The sequence below is a fragment of the Spinacia oleracea genome, chromosome 3, assembly GCF_020520425.1.
Source record: "Spinacia oleracea cultivar Varoflay chromosome 3, BTI_SOV_V1, whole genome shotgun sequence".
NCBI classification, from domain to species: domain Eukaryota; kingdom Viridiplantae; phylum Streptophyta; class Magnoliopsida; order Caryophyllales; family Amaranthaceae; genus Spinacia; species Spinacia oleracea.
Genome location: NC_079489.1, coordinates 17245227 through 17258632, shown reverse-complemented (window position 1 = coordinate 17258632; position 13406 = coordinate 17245227). Strand labels below are relative to the sequence as shown.

The 13406-nt window shown below is 41.6% G+C and overlaps 2 protein-coding genes across 2 annotated transcripts; both read left to right on the top strand.

The window, feature by feature from the left end:
- The first annotated feature begins 542 nt into the window (after positions 1-542).
- Positions 543-6472, top strand: LOC110802270 (F-box protein SKIP16). Its single transcript, XM_022007718.2, has 5 exons — positions 543-998; positions 2013-2696; positions 3829-4041; positions 5763-5869; positions 6144-6472. The coding sequence occupies exons 1-5, from the start codon at positions 777-779 to the stop codon at positions 6220-6222; spliced, it is 1305 nt and encodes a 434-aa protein (XP_021863410.2). The 5' UTR covers positions 543-776; the 3' UTR covers positions 6223-6472.
- A 1501-nt stretch (positions 6473-7973) lies between these two features.
- Positions 7974-13384, top strand: LOC130469525 (uncharacterized). Its single transcript, XM_056838870.1, has 2 exons — positions 7974-11033; positions 11087-13384. The coding sequence occupies exons 1-2, from the start codon at positions 7974-7976 to the stop codon at positions 13382-13384; spliced, it is 5358 nt and encodes a 1785-aa protein (XP_056694848.1).
- The last annotated feature ends 22 nt before the right edge of the window (positions 13385-13406 follow it).

Below are 13406 nucleotides of genomic sequence, written 5' to 3'. Positions count from 1 at the left end.
CTAAGTAGGTTTTTATAACTAGTAATAATATAAATTGTATTGAAATTGGTTGATAACCACTAACAAAGGAAGTAAAGGTTTAAAGGTTTATTGATAAATGATAATGGTTTGATGGGGGTATTGATGTCTCAACATTAATTGAGCGCAATGTTTTTTTTTCTTGCACGTGTTTATAATTTAAAAAACAATAAAGCTTGTCTTTTTATTTAGGAAAATAAAAAAAAAACTTGTAACTTGAAGTATAGGGAAATTAGGGAGAGAAACAACGCTTTAATGATCAATTCTATGATAACTTTGACGACTTAGCCATCAAAAACGAGATTTGATAAGATTAAAGGATGAAATTAAGTTGAGATTTAAAAAAAATTGAAAAATTGGATGAGAAATGGGGAAGAATAGATGAATGGATCAATTTTTTCGGGTACAACAGTATATCCGTCCAAAAAAAAAAGTTCAATTTTTCCGAGAGTACTGTATATTTTTTCCATTTTGTTTTGAATATCAATTTTTATTTTATTTTTTTTTCTTTACAAAAAATGTGTCACTTGACCAACTTGTTGTCAAGCAGACAATCACCAAGATCAAACGGGCGATTTCCGCACAAATAAACCTCCACTCTCCAGACTCCAGCCTCCACCTATAACATTTAATTTGTTCCCCAGGCCGTAGGACACGCCACTAATCAACAACACTATACCAATATAGGCAACACGTACTTGTTTGTTGTTGAAAATCTAATTCAAAGACAAGAAAGAGGAGAGAGAAAAGGAAAGGAAATGGAAGAAGGGATAGGAGGAGGATTTGAGGGTTTAGGGGATTTAGCAATTCATGTAATCCTCTCAAAATTAGACCCAAATGAAACTGCTATTGTTTCTTGTGTTAGCAAGAGATTCAGGGATTGGACTTCTGATGATTACTTTTGGTCTCTTTATTCTTCCAATGACCTTAATCTCTCTTCCCCCATTGACCCTTTTGGATCCCCAGCTCCCTCCTTCAAGGTAAATTCACATTTTTTTTACTAAATTTTTGAGGTCCCAAATATTGGTTATTTATGTGACACCAGATGTTGGGAGTTTCTGCATGATTGATTTCATTTTCTCTGATTTGTTTTTGATACTTTATAAGAGTTAAATTGTGGATCTTTGTATATTTCTTGCTTTATGAAGTATCAATGATTTGGGTAATGGGTTTTGTGTATTGGTTTCGGTTGGATAGGAATTGATGAATATTTTTTTAAGAAAGGGTTTAGCTTTATGTGTATCATGGATTTAATTACAGGGAGTTGAAATGTATTGGAAGTATCAAGTTTTTATTGGCTATTGATGGTGATTTTTGTCAGATAATCTAATTTTGATCAAAGTTTCAGAATTTGTGATTATTAACAGAAACGGCTGTGAGTTTTTTGATAGGTTTTAGCTATGATTTCAGTGGGAAATTGTTTTGTAGAAAATTGAACACATTAAGAAATCACGGGATTTGTTGGTTAATTGTACTGAATTCTTGTATATTGGTTGAATAGTGGAACCAATGGAACCCTTTACAAGTAAAAAAATTTCACAGTTTTTCAAGGTAGAATATGAATTCTTGGTTGAACCTCAACCCCTTGTTCAATTGGAGGAGTCAAAAATTGATTAGTTTGGCAGAAATATCTTCTCATATCATTATTTGTTCTAGTGTCTTGGACTCTTGGTCAACATCATTTACTCTGCTGTCTTGTTAACTACAAAAGGTTGCATCAACTGATCCACTTATACCGAGGTTTTCCTAGCGAAATGCGGATTTCTTTTTTTCCTTCTGTCTCCATGTATTATTGGATGGCTTTTGTCCAGTCCCTTAAACTTGTATGATGTAAATTTAGTAAGATGTGATTTCCAGTGTCTTTATGCGCGTGCGCGCGTGTGTGTGTCTGTAAATTACTTGCTGGCCGAATCCTTGTTACATCATTACATATTATTAATCATTTAACTCAGTTTTTTCTTGCTAATCTCAATTCGGATTGTGGTGGTCTCCAGGTAGCTTATCAACTATGGAGGGAAGCTTTCAGTATGTATTCTTGGCCTCTTGTCAAACGTGTCAAAAGGTGTTGGGATAGTCTTAAAAGTTGGTTGGGAAGCAATTTTCCAGAGGTGCTAGCAACTTTGAGAAAGGGTGCTTCTGAGGAGGAGTTGAATGAAGTGGAAATACGCTTAAAAGTGAAGTTGCCACTTCCTACAAGATTACTTTATCGCTTCCATGATGGTCAGGAATTTTCAGAGAACCTGTTGGGTCTTATTGGAGGGTACTCTGTGTATAGGCACCTGGTGAATGTGAATTTACTACCGCTAAGGCATGCTGCTTTGGAGTCGCAGCGTATAACACAAGACTTAAATTTTTCACATGCATCCAAGTTTATTGCTGTAGCGTCCTCTATTACAGCAAATGAAAAGATCTTCTGCCTCAATTGTGCCAATAATCAACTTTATGTTGGCACCACTTTGCTTAGAGAAGACGGGGAAATGATGCCTTGTGTTCCTGATACATTATTGAATTCTAGTAGTAATCAACAATGTGATGGATTATTATTGTGGTTGGAGGAGCATAGTCGTCGTTTGCACAGTGGTATGATAACGGTTGTTGAGAAAGGTAATCAGAAGATCATTAGTCAGTTTCCAGATAAACCACCTCTCTGCTCCACTGCTGTGACAAATGGTGTACAGGTACTGTAGCTGGGAAAAATGTATATCAAATAAGTCATCTACTATTGCATAAAGAAAAATGGCTTGGTTTTTTACAAATTATTGTCATAATAATCTAGCGACTATGTGCAAATGCTCCACACTTTGTGTGATGAAATATCACGAGTTACATTCAACTTGCGTCATGACTTTATGCACCTCATTTTACTCTAGTTCCGGCACTCCGGCACTAAGATAATATTATGTTTAGTAGAGTTCAAGTGAACTTACATGCTAGTTTATCTTCAATTGAGCATGGATATTTTTCATTTCAGTAGGGTATATGATATAGAAGAGTCGGCTGGTAAATATACGTAACTTGCTTGTTTCCTAAGCTGTGTAAGTCATATATTTCCTCCAGCTTCTTTTAGACGCTACACTTTGATTTTTACAGGATTCATACACTCTACTTTCTCAGTTTTTGGTGATTTATACTTTAGGAAAAACATTGTCATGAGGGATCTTGCTATATTCGTCTCAATGTATATTTTTAAAATATTTTTTTATAATTTTACTTGTTGATAACTTGATAATTAAAAATATTGACGGTTTAAGTTATGCTTTGGCAAGCCCAAAAATGAAATTGTTGCATCTGAAAAAAGGAGGAAGTATGTTTTACTGATAGTCACCCAATAATAAATTTTCTCTTGTCATGGATGTTGAGTTTCCAAACTATGCTAGCTTTCATTTGTGGCATAAGATCTATGAGGATGCAGTATACTTGCACGAAATTATTGTTGCTGTCTTTGCTCGTAGCATGTTGTCAATATTGTTTTATTTATCTATTATCCTGTTAGTTTGATCAATTCATGCTATATGGTTCCTGCACCTGATACTAGACTCATTACAAATTTTATTAAAAGCATTTGTAATGTCGAACCCTTTTGACCCAAATGTTTTATGTTCTTGGTGCACTTGTACTTTGAAATACTCCTATTTTCGTGCTTGCTATTGCTTGGTTTTAACTTCCTTTAAGATATACTGTAAATTTTTTATTTTTCACTTGTCTCTTAACACGTTCTTGATCTTGTAACTGAACACTGTAACATACCGCTACTACATGTTCATTTTTTATTGCTGGATTTGATGGCCAATGCGTGGAATTTCATGTCAGGTACGCGCATCTGCTGTTCTTGTTCCTGAAAAGAGTGACCTTGGAAGTCCAGAATTCTTGTTTGCTTACTCAATCCGGATGTCCCTTTTACCTGAGGGGTGTAAATCACATGGAATGACATATGACTCTTGTCAGCTGTACCGGAGACGTTGGATCATCCGAGAAAACGAGGTTGTAAAGCATGATGTTGACGGAGAAGCTGTTATAGGAAAGGTAGCTTTTATCTATGAGTTGCACACCTATCTTGTTTCTATAAATGTGATTGAAATTGATTAGCCCCTGTGTTTATATTAGTACAGTTTTGCCTTTTGGGCCACAGCACATCTAATAACATGTTTTGCATGATCCAACTCCATGAGAGCTTGCTACGAGGCCACATATTCATCTTTTAGCCCATTTCTGAAATAAATCTGTCTTTACTCTTGATTCCTCATCATTAATTTCTAATGCTTCGTATATTGTAAAAAAGGTATATCTATAGCCGGAAACAGAACAGCTAATTGTAGTCATTGGTGTGACCTGATAACAGTCTTAGATGATTAACATGTTGAGTATTTTTTGATGGCGAAGAAGATGAGGGTTAATCGATTCCAGTCCCCTTTATCCTGCATTCCTGCTTTTAAATGTAATTTATGATCTAGCTTCCATCACTCTTACATTTCACCTTCTTGGGATCAGTGCTGGTTTATATCATTATTTATGATGTAATCATGAATATACGTGAAGAACTTAATTTGTTTTCAGTCTGAAGTCTGTTTCCACAATGAATGTTTCCATCCTCAGCTATATTGTGTGTCTTAAGTTGTGACTCAAGTAAATATCCTTAAGATCTTCATTACACACAGGACAATCTTATTCAGTTATTTATAAGAGAGACTACCATGCCTGCTCCTGGTTTGCCAATATCGGCCAGTCAATTCCTTCTTTTGTCAGATCGAATTGTTAGCTTATGAATATAGTAGGAAGCAAGTCTTGATTTTTCTTTTGCATTCTCAAATTCATGGTTGTGCTAGAGAAGCACTTGCTTGAACAGAACTTGAGGAAGTGTACCATAGTTCGTTCAGCTGCTGAGAGAAGTAGGATTTAGAGAGTCTTCACCTCAAGTTGCACGAAACTCTTAACTGAGTAATGAGTAGGTACTTTCCAAGTCTATAGTGGACATTGGCACCGAATTTTCGTTTGTGGATGGACTTCTATTACTTGCAGGATCTTGAGATCTGTAGCCATTTTGTATTTACTTTGTACGTGGGGGAACATGTCAAACTTATGTGTTGTCGAAACAAAAAGGGCACTTTAAAACTTCCGAAAGTAAAAAGTAAATTCTGATGTGTAATTGTGGAAGAAACCTTCAGTTAGGGTTTTTGGTGCCCTCGTGTCAGTTAAAGCTGGGCGATCCTCAAAATGGGTAAACAACTTCCAGGTATACCATCAATATTAACTAATGGTCAAAGGAAATAGTGCTCCTAGCAGTAGAGCAAATAGATTGCGAGCTTACCCTTCTTATCTAAATAATGAATCAGAGAAAGGTGTGCACTTTTTAAGTGCTGGGATTTCCCCATTGAATTTAACGATCAAAAGAGATAGCATAAGTGCACCAATTGAAGGAAGTGAAGCATTCTTATTCCTATATTTCATCGGGTTCATATTCCTTTTTCTCATATCAATTTTCCTGTTGATTTAGTTGCTACTCACAACTGTTTTTTGTATATTCTTTGTCTGAGGAACATAAAATATGCTCTGCTGAATGTTCGGGAATAGGTCAAGGCCCTGTCCTTGAGATTTAGATAACAAAGAGTTCTAAACATTTAACGAGTGCTTCAAACTACTTCCAGTCAAGTTGATTAAGAAAGATAACCGAACTTGAATTTGAACCGCTCACTTCACTCTTTTAATCTGAAAAGAGTTTGACTAATTTTTCCTGTTTACCTTTTCAGTACCCTTTGCTGTTTGCCGGTGAGAAAGAATTTGTGTACGAGAGCTGCTCAAAACAGCAATGTACACCTGGCTCCATTGAAGGTTCTTTTACATATGTCCCTGGAAGGTATTAACAAGTTTCGGATTGTGTCCTTTTTAGTGAAGAGCAAGTTTTAGTGGGAGACATTCTCATGCTAAGTTATTGTGAAAAACTAAAAAGTTCTCCCAAAAGGATACTTTTAGTTTCATATCAAGTCATTGCTAGACTGTCTCATATAAATGTTTGTGTTCAGTAAAATTAGACTCACCGGTCACTTCCATCTTATTGTTGGATGACCTATGGTTTTGCTGTTTTTTACATGGTTAGCGGAAAGCTGAATTTACTCTGATTTTCTTGCTAGATTGGCTGCGCCAAAAGGTGAAGAATTTGAGGTTGGAGTGGCACGCTTTCCTCTTGTGAAGCCGGAGTATATTTTCTGATGGACACTTCTGCCAAAAATAAGTTCCATGACTCCAAAACTCATCATCCATCATTGTATAATTAGAATTTTCATTTGTTTGTGTTTTGTTTTCATAGTTCCTCATGCTTTGTTTTTCTCTCTGTTTCATAAAAAAGCTCAAGCACAACCCAAGTTTTGGGTGCTTTTTGTGCTACAATTTATGGAATGATTGCTTATTTGTTGCCTTGTATACTCAAGTGGGGTACCTATTTCAGTATTTCTTAAGCTCATTCAATCTCTTTATTTATTTATTTGTTTTACGTTTACGGTTTTTTTTTACCGGATTTCTGAAATTCGACAGAGTCCCTATATTCGTTCTTCCTTTCCATTGATTTCGGTCATTTTTCTTTGTTTACAAGAAAAGGATTTAACACGCGAGTGTACAAGACACATTTAAAAAGCCCGGTGAAGCACCGGTGAAAATGATAGAATTTTTTATAGATATAATAGTGAGAATTTATGGTCAAAGTTTTAATTATTGGACATATTTTTTAAAGCATAAAGAACTTAATAAAAAGGATTCACATTGATTCAGGCCCTTGACAAGAAAATGCAGAGAGGAATGACTAAACGCATAGAAGAAATTAGAAAGAAAAAACAAAACAAAACAAAAATACAAGCTTCGCAAGGAAACGCAGAGAGGAATAACTAAACTAAACTCAAGTGAGCCACGACCTTTCCCGGTGAAATCGATCTTGAAGCACACCAAGGAACTCTTGTATTCGTACTTTAGTGGAAACATATACGGAGTAATAAAACACTTAGAACAACTTATTATAAATTTAATGTAATTGTATAGGGGGCTTACCCCAGCTTTCGCTTTTTTCTTTTTATCAGAGCAACTACAGACCGTAAAAATCAGCTGTAGTCACTCTGAGGGGGCTAGTTGTACGGGTAGCCCTACCGGTATGCCGGTAGGACAACCCATAACAGCTGTAACATAGACATATACTCACAAGAAGCACCAAAGGTGCAGTCGGCATCCAGGGTTTACAAACCCAGTCGGCAGTTCTCTGACATCATCTGCCTATCAGAGCCGAAAGGGAGGATCCGGAACCAACGGGTAATAACCCGGGTCCTCCGTACAAATAACCCGTCTATATATACGGACCCCCATCAATGCCAAAGGTACGCAATTCCAATCCAATCATTCTTATGAGCATTTATTACAGAGCTACCAGCATAATCTGACTTAAGCATCGGAGGGGTAATTCTCGGATCACCCCCGAGGCTAGTTAACGGCTTCACTGTGCAGGATCCAGTCAGCAACCTCAGTCGGGAGTCAGTCATCCTTTTCCTGTTCCGAGTCCGCCGCCGGAACAATTGGTGCTAGAAGGAGGGGACCCCCACTTGTAAGCAGAACCCACAGCCAGGCAAAAAAAAAAAAAAAAAAAAAAAAGAAAAAAAGAAAAAAGAAATCAATCATAATCATCACCCTTGAAAATGGAGAGTACGCAGTCAGATTCGTATAAGAGAAGCAAAAAGCAGGCCTCGAAAGCAACCCCACAGAGTACGCAGACGACAAAAACAACAACCCCATTGAAACCCACGCTATTCTCGGCAGAACCAATAATAACACCCGTCAATGACCAACCCACCCCCCAGCTAGGGAGCCAGTCGGTCGTCAGCAAAACTACGACTGCAGCAACACCCTTGCATGTTCTGGGATACTCAGTCGAGGACGACGACTCAGAAGAAGAGCCCAAAAGCCCAGCCCAGGACGATACGCAAATGCCGTCTGAACTCGCCGGTCAGTTCTCGGAGGAACAGTTGGCTACAGCAAGAGCGGTGATGGCCGCGTTGTCGGCCTTGAAGCCAGCAAGAAAGGCAAACACAGAACCTGTACCCAGGACAGTCATACACCAGACTGCAGAAACACCAGTCGGCGAAAAACGGAAGAGATTGCCGATAAGAAACCTATTCGGAGAACAGATCCTAGTGCAACAAGAACAACACCCAAATACAAACCAGGCGATTGCTCTGCGCAGTCGGCCGGAACCCATGGTCATCGAAGAGACAAGAGAAGCACCCCAGAGATACGCGTCGCGCCGTTACACCATCCAACCTGCAAACTCCCCCCTGTGCGCGGACATTCTGGAGGAACCAATGGAGAAATTGAAGTTCCCACTCTGCAAGTACGACGGATCCACAGATCCGGAGGTCCACTGCAACACATTTGAGCAACATATGATGTTGTATACAGATTCCGACGCCATGTGGTGCAAGATATTTCCCTCAACACTGCTGGGAGTGGCATCCGGCTGGTATAAGGGACTACCAAAGGGGTCGGTATATAATTACCGACAGTTAGAAACAGAGTTCATGCTACGGTTCATCAGCCGGCAGCAGAGAAAGAAAACGTCGGGAGAGCTGATGGCAGTCACCCAGAGAAGCGGAGAATCCTTAAGAGATTACCTCACCAGATTCAACAACGAGTCCACCAGCATACCAAACTTGCAGCAAGAGATAGCTGTGGTGGCCCTGATGAGAGGAATGAACCACTGCGAGTTCAAAAAATACTTGGGAAGAAAATCCTTCACCGATTTGGGAAGCGCACTGATAAAGGCCCACGAATACATCAAAAGCGACGAGCTGATGACAATCCCAAATCACTATCAGTCGGCACAGACCAGAAATGCCGCACCAAGGCCGGTTCAGCCGGCGCAGCAGAATCAGAACAGGGGGTTCAGAAAGGACGAACAGAGGAAAGACCCAAGAGGGAGGGATTACCAGAAACAATCAACCAGCATATACCCCACATTCCACGAATACACTCCATTGAACGCCCCAAGAGCCGCGATTTACAATGTCAACAAGAACGAAAACTGGAAGAGGCCTCCACCAATGAGCGACAAACCCCGACCACAGTCGAAGTACTGCGCATTCCATGATGACTGTGGACACTATACGGAAAACTGCAGAGATTTGAAGGATAACATCGAGGATATGATCAGGAGAGGCTATCTGACACAATATAAAGCCCGACAGAACAACAACAACCAAGAGAATAGCAATTGGCAAAGCAATAACACAAACAACAGATTACCATCCACCCAAACACCGCTCCGAATAGAGCAGAAAGCACCAGAAACCAGTCGGAATGGGGAGGCTAGAAACAGTGGCCAGAAGGGGCCGACAGTATGGGTCATATCTGGAGGACCGTGCCATGGAGGAACAATCAGTGGAGCCGGCAGAAGTCTGGGCGAACACCGCCACCTGGTAAACTACCACAGCACCATAAAATGGCCGGCAACCCAAGTCATGCCAAATATTTCATTCACCCCAGACGACTGTCGCGGAATTATATACCCTCACGACGATCCACTGGTTTTGGGCCTCGAAATAGCAAACTTCCCAGTGAAACGAATACTGGTGGATGGAGGGAGTTCAGCGAACATTATCTTTTGGGAAGCCTTCGTTCAGCTGAAAATAGACGAGACAGAACTCACACGAGTCAACTATCCTGTGATAGGATTCTCCGGAGCCACAGTCTTCCCGGAAGGTAGCATCAGGCTACCAGTGCAGATTGGAGAAGGTAGAGCCGCAAGGGACCTAATGGTAGACTTCTTAGTAATCAAAGTGCCTGCTGCATACAACATAATAGTGGGCCGGCCATTCATCCACGATGCACAAGCAGTGGTATCAACATACCATCTAACTATGATATACATGTCTAACTTTGAGAAGGCTGAAAGAATCCGAGGCAGTCAAGATTCAGCAAGATCATGCTACTTGACGGCATTAAAAACACCAGGCCGACTGACCCCATCTAGGAATATAGCGAGAGAGGCAGCAATGAAAAGACCGGCAAAGGGTCAAGCCCCAAGATTGGGGGGCGAGTCATCTCTTTTGCCCAAGAAGGAGAAAAGGCAGAAAAGGGAGTCACCCACAATCGAAAGCATCGAAAAGGGGACTTCTCTACCTAGGGTAGAGGCCGGAGGAAGGTCAGAAGAAGTCGAGCTGGTAGAAGGAGAAACTGGCAGAACAGTAAAATTAGGAACCGACATTGACCCCCAGTTGCGGGTAAACATGATCGGTCTGTTGAGAGAACATGCGGATGTGTTCGCATTTTCCGCAGACGAAATTCCCGGTATAAGCTCGGAGGTAATCGAGCACCGACTGAATGTCGACAGAGCAGTCAGGCCGGTAAAGCAAAAGAAAAGAAACTTCTCAACAGAAAAAAATCAAGCAATACAGGAAGAGGTAGAAAAGTTGTTGGCAGCAGGATTTATTGAACCATGCGACTACCCAGAGTGGTTGGCCAACGTCGTAATGGTTAAGAAGTCAAACGGCTCGTGGAGAATGTGCGTAGATTTCACAAACCTTAATAGAGCATGCCCAAAAGACTGCTACCCACTACCAAGAATCGACAGGCTAGTCGACTCCACATCTGGCCACGCGCTGCTCAGTTTCCTTGACGCATTCTCCGGGTACCACCAAGTCAGCCTCGCAAAGGCCGACAGGAAAAAAGCAGCATTCATCACTGAGGGGGGAGTATTCTGTTACAAGGCTATGCCGTTTGGGTTAAAGAACGCTGGGGCAACGTACCAAAAACTGGTCGACAGAGTGTTCGCAAACCAAAAAGGCCGCAACATTGAAGTATACGTCGACGACTCCATAGTGAAAAGCAAATTGGAGACCGATCATTTAGATGACCTCAGGGAAACGTTTGAAACTCTGCGCCGTTACCAAATGAAACTAAACCCCAAGAAATGTGTGTTCGGAGTGAAATCGGGGAAATTCTTGGGTTTCCTTGTCAGCGAGAGAGGCATAGACGCAAACCCAGATAAGGTAGAAGCGATACTCAGTCTGCCTCAACCAAAAAGCATCAAAGATGTACAAAGGCTGCAGGAAGAATGGCGGCTCTGACAAGATTTGTTAGCAAATCAGCCGACAGGTCGATTCCATTTTTTAACACTCTTAAGCAGAATGGAAAACTCCGGTGGGGGGAAACCGAGGAAAGGGCCTTCGAGAAGGTAAAAGAACATCTTCGTGCTTTACCGACGATAGCCAGGCCGGAAGAGGGCGACAAGCTACAATTATATGTGTCCGCTTCAGCCCAAACCGTTGCTGCCGTACTAATCAGTGAAAAAGACAAAGTCCAGCAGCCGATATACTTTGTCAGCCACATTTTGAATCCGGCAGAAGCAAGATACTCGCTGATAGAGAAAGTGGCCTATGCAGTCCTGATAGCCGCCAGAAAGCTCAGACCATATTTTGACGCACATACCATACAAATTCTGACGAACTTTCCACTAGAGAAGGCTTTGCAAAAAATGGATACAGCCGGCAGACTGTTGCGATGGGCAATAGAGCTGTCGGAGTACGATCTTGAGTTTCACCCGCGCAATGCAATAAAAGCACAAGCTTTGGCTGACTTCGTAGTTGAAGCATCCTATCAAGAAGAGGAAACCAAAGCAGAATCCTGGAAAGTATCAGTAGACGGTTCAGCCGCTCAGTCGGGAGCGGGAGCCGGCGTTGTCATGATCTCTCCGACAGGAGATAAGTTCGAATACGCAATCAGATTCACTTTCGCAGCTTCGAACAACGAAGCAGAATATGAAGCAGCCATTGCAGGGGTACAGCTATGCTTGTTGGCAGATGCCAAGAGGATAGTAATGACAACGGATTCTCAGTTGGTGGCAAATCAGTTTTCGGGAGAGTATGAAACAAAAGAGCCGTCAATGCGGCGGTATCAAGAAAAACTGAAGACGCTGACAGCGAAGTTAGAAGCTTTTGACATCGAATTGGTCCCCAGAGCGTTGAACACTGCCGCAGACAGCCTAGCAAAACTGGCCAGTTCGAAAACAATCGAGCTCAGTCGATCAGTAATGATAGAAATCATGCACAGAAGGAGTACGGAGGAAAAAGGAAAGGAAATAATGGCCATCACGGCAAACAAAGAGTGGTACGATGATATCTGGGCGTACAAGACGACTGGAGTTCTCCCGGCCGATATCAGGGAGGCAAAGAAAATCAAAAAAGACATCTGCTGGTACGTCATATATCAGGGGCAAATCTATAAAAGAGCCTTCAGCCTCCCCCTGCTGCGGTGTTTGACGGCATACGAATCCGCAAGGTTAATCGAAGAAATGCATGAAGGAATATGCGGAAACCATGTAGGAGGAAAAACACTTGCTTTGATCTGCCAAAGACAAGGTTACTACTGGCCAACCATGCTGGAGGACGCACAGAGCTACGTCAAGAAATGCGAAAAATGCCAGCTATTTGCCCCAGTAATACGTATGCCAGCAAACGACTTGATGCCCATTTTGAATCCAATCCCATTCGCCCAGTGGGGAATGGATATCGTGGGACCCTTCACAACAGCCTCAGGAGGCAGGAAGTTCTTGATTGTTGCCGTCGATTACTTCACAAAATGGATTGAGGCCGAGCCGGTAGCAAAAATAACAGCCAACCAGGTACGGAAGTTCATCTGGAAAAACATCATAACAAGATTTGGAATACCGACAGCAATAGTATTCGACCACGGATGCCAGTTCGACTGCGAACCTATACGAGCATTCTTGGCAGACTACCGGATCAAATTCGCATATGCCTCAGTCTGCCACCCGCAGAGCAACGGGCAAGCCGAGGCTGCAAACAAACAAATACTCGTAGCCCTTAAGAAAAAGTTGGATGAGTTCAAGGGCAAGTGGGCAGACACAGTCCCAGAGGTTCTATGGGGTAACAGAACGACGGTTAAAGAAGCAACAGGAGAGAGTCCTTTCAAACTGTGTTTCGGATCAGAAGCAGTCATACCGGCTGAAGTAGCACTACCCACCTTTCGCATCCAGCATTATGAAGAACAGGGAAACGACAGCTTACTCAGACACCAGCTTGATTTCCTACCAGAGGTCAGACTGCAGGCGGAAATTAGGTCGGCCGCATACAAAAACAGAATGAGCAGGGCCTACAACAAGCGAGTAAAACATAGGAAGCTGGAGGTAGGCGACCTTGTACTCCGCCGGACGGCAGCAACCGGCAAAGCTCAAAAACAAGGAAAACTGACTGCAAATTGGGAAGGGCCCTACCAGATATGGGAAGAAGTGGTAGCTGGATCATACAGACTAATGGAGATGAATGGAACACCGCTGAAGAACTCATGGAACGCAGATACTTTAAGAAAATTCCATGTGTGAAGTTGTATGAAAACATGATGTA

Coding starts and splice junctions, on each gene's coding strand:
- LOC110802270 (XM_022007718.2), top strand. CDS start 777: ATGGAAGAAGGGATAGGAGGAGGATTTGAGGGTTTAGGGGATTTAGCA. Junction 2,697..3,828: donor CTGTGACAAATGGTGTACAG/GTACTGTAGCTG, acceptor ATTTCATGTCAG/GTACGCGCATCTGCTGTTCT. Junction 5,870..6,143: donor TTTACATATGTCCCTGGAAG/GTATTAACAAGT, acceptor TTTTCTTGCTAG/ATTGGCTGCGCCAAAAGGTG.
- LOC130469525 (XM_056838870.1), top strand. CDS start 7,974: ATGCCGTCTGAACTCGCCGGTCAGTTCTCGGAGGAACAGTTGGCTACA. Junction 11,034..11,086: donor TAGACGCAAACCCAGATAAG/GTAGAAGCGATA, acceptor AGATGTACAAAG/GCTGCAGGAAGAATGGCGGC.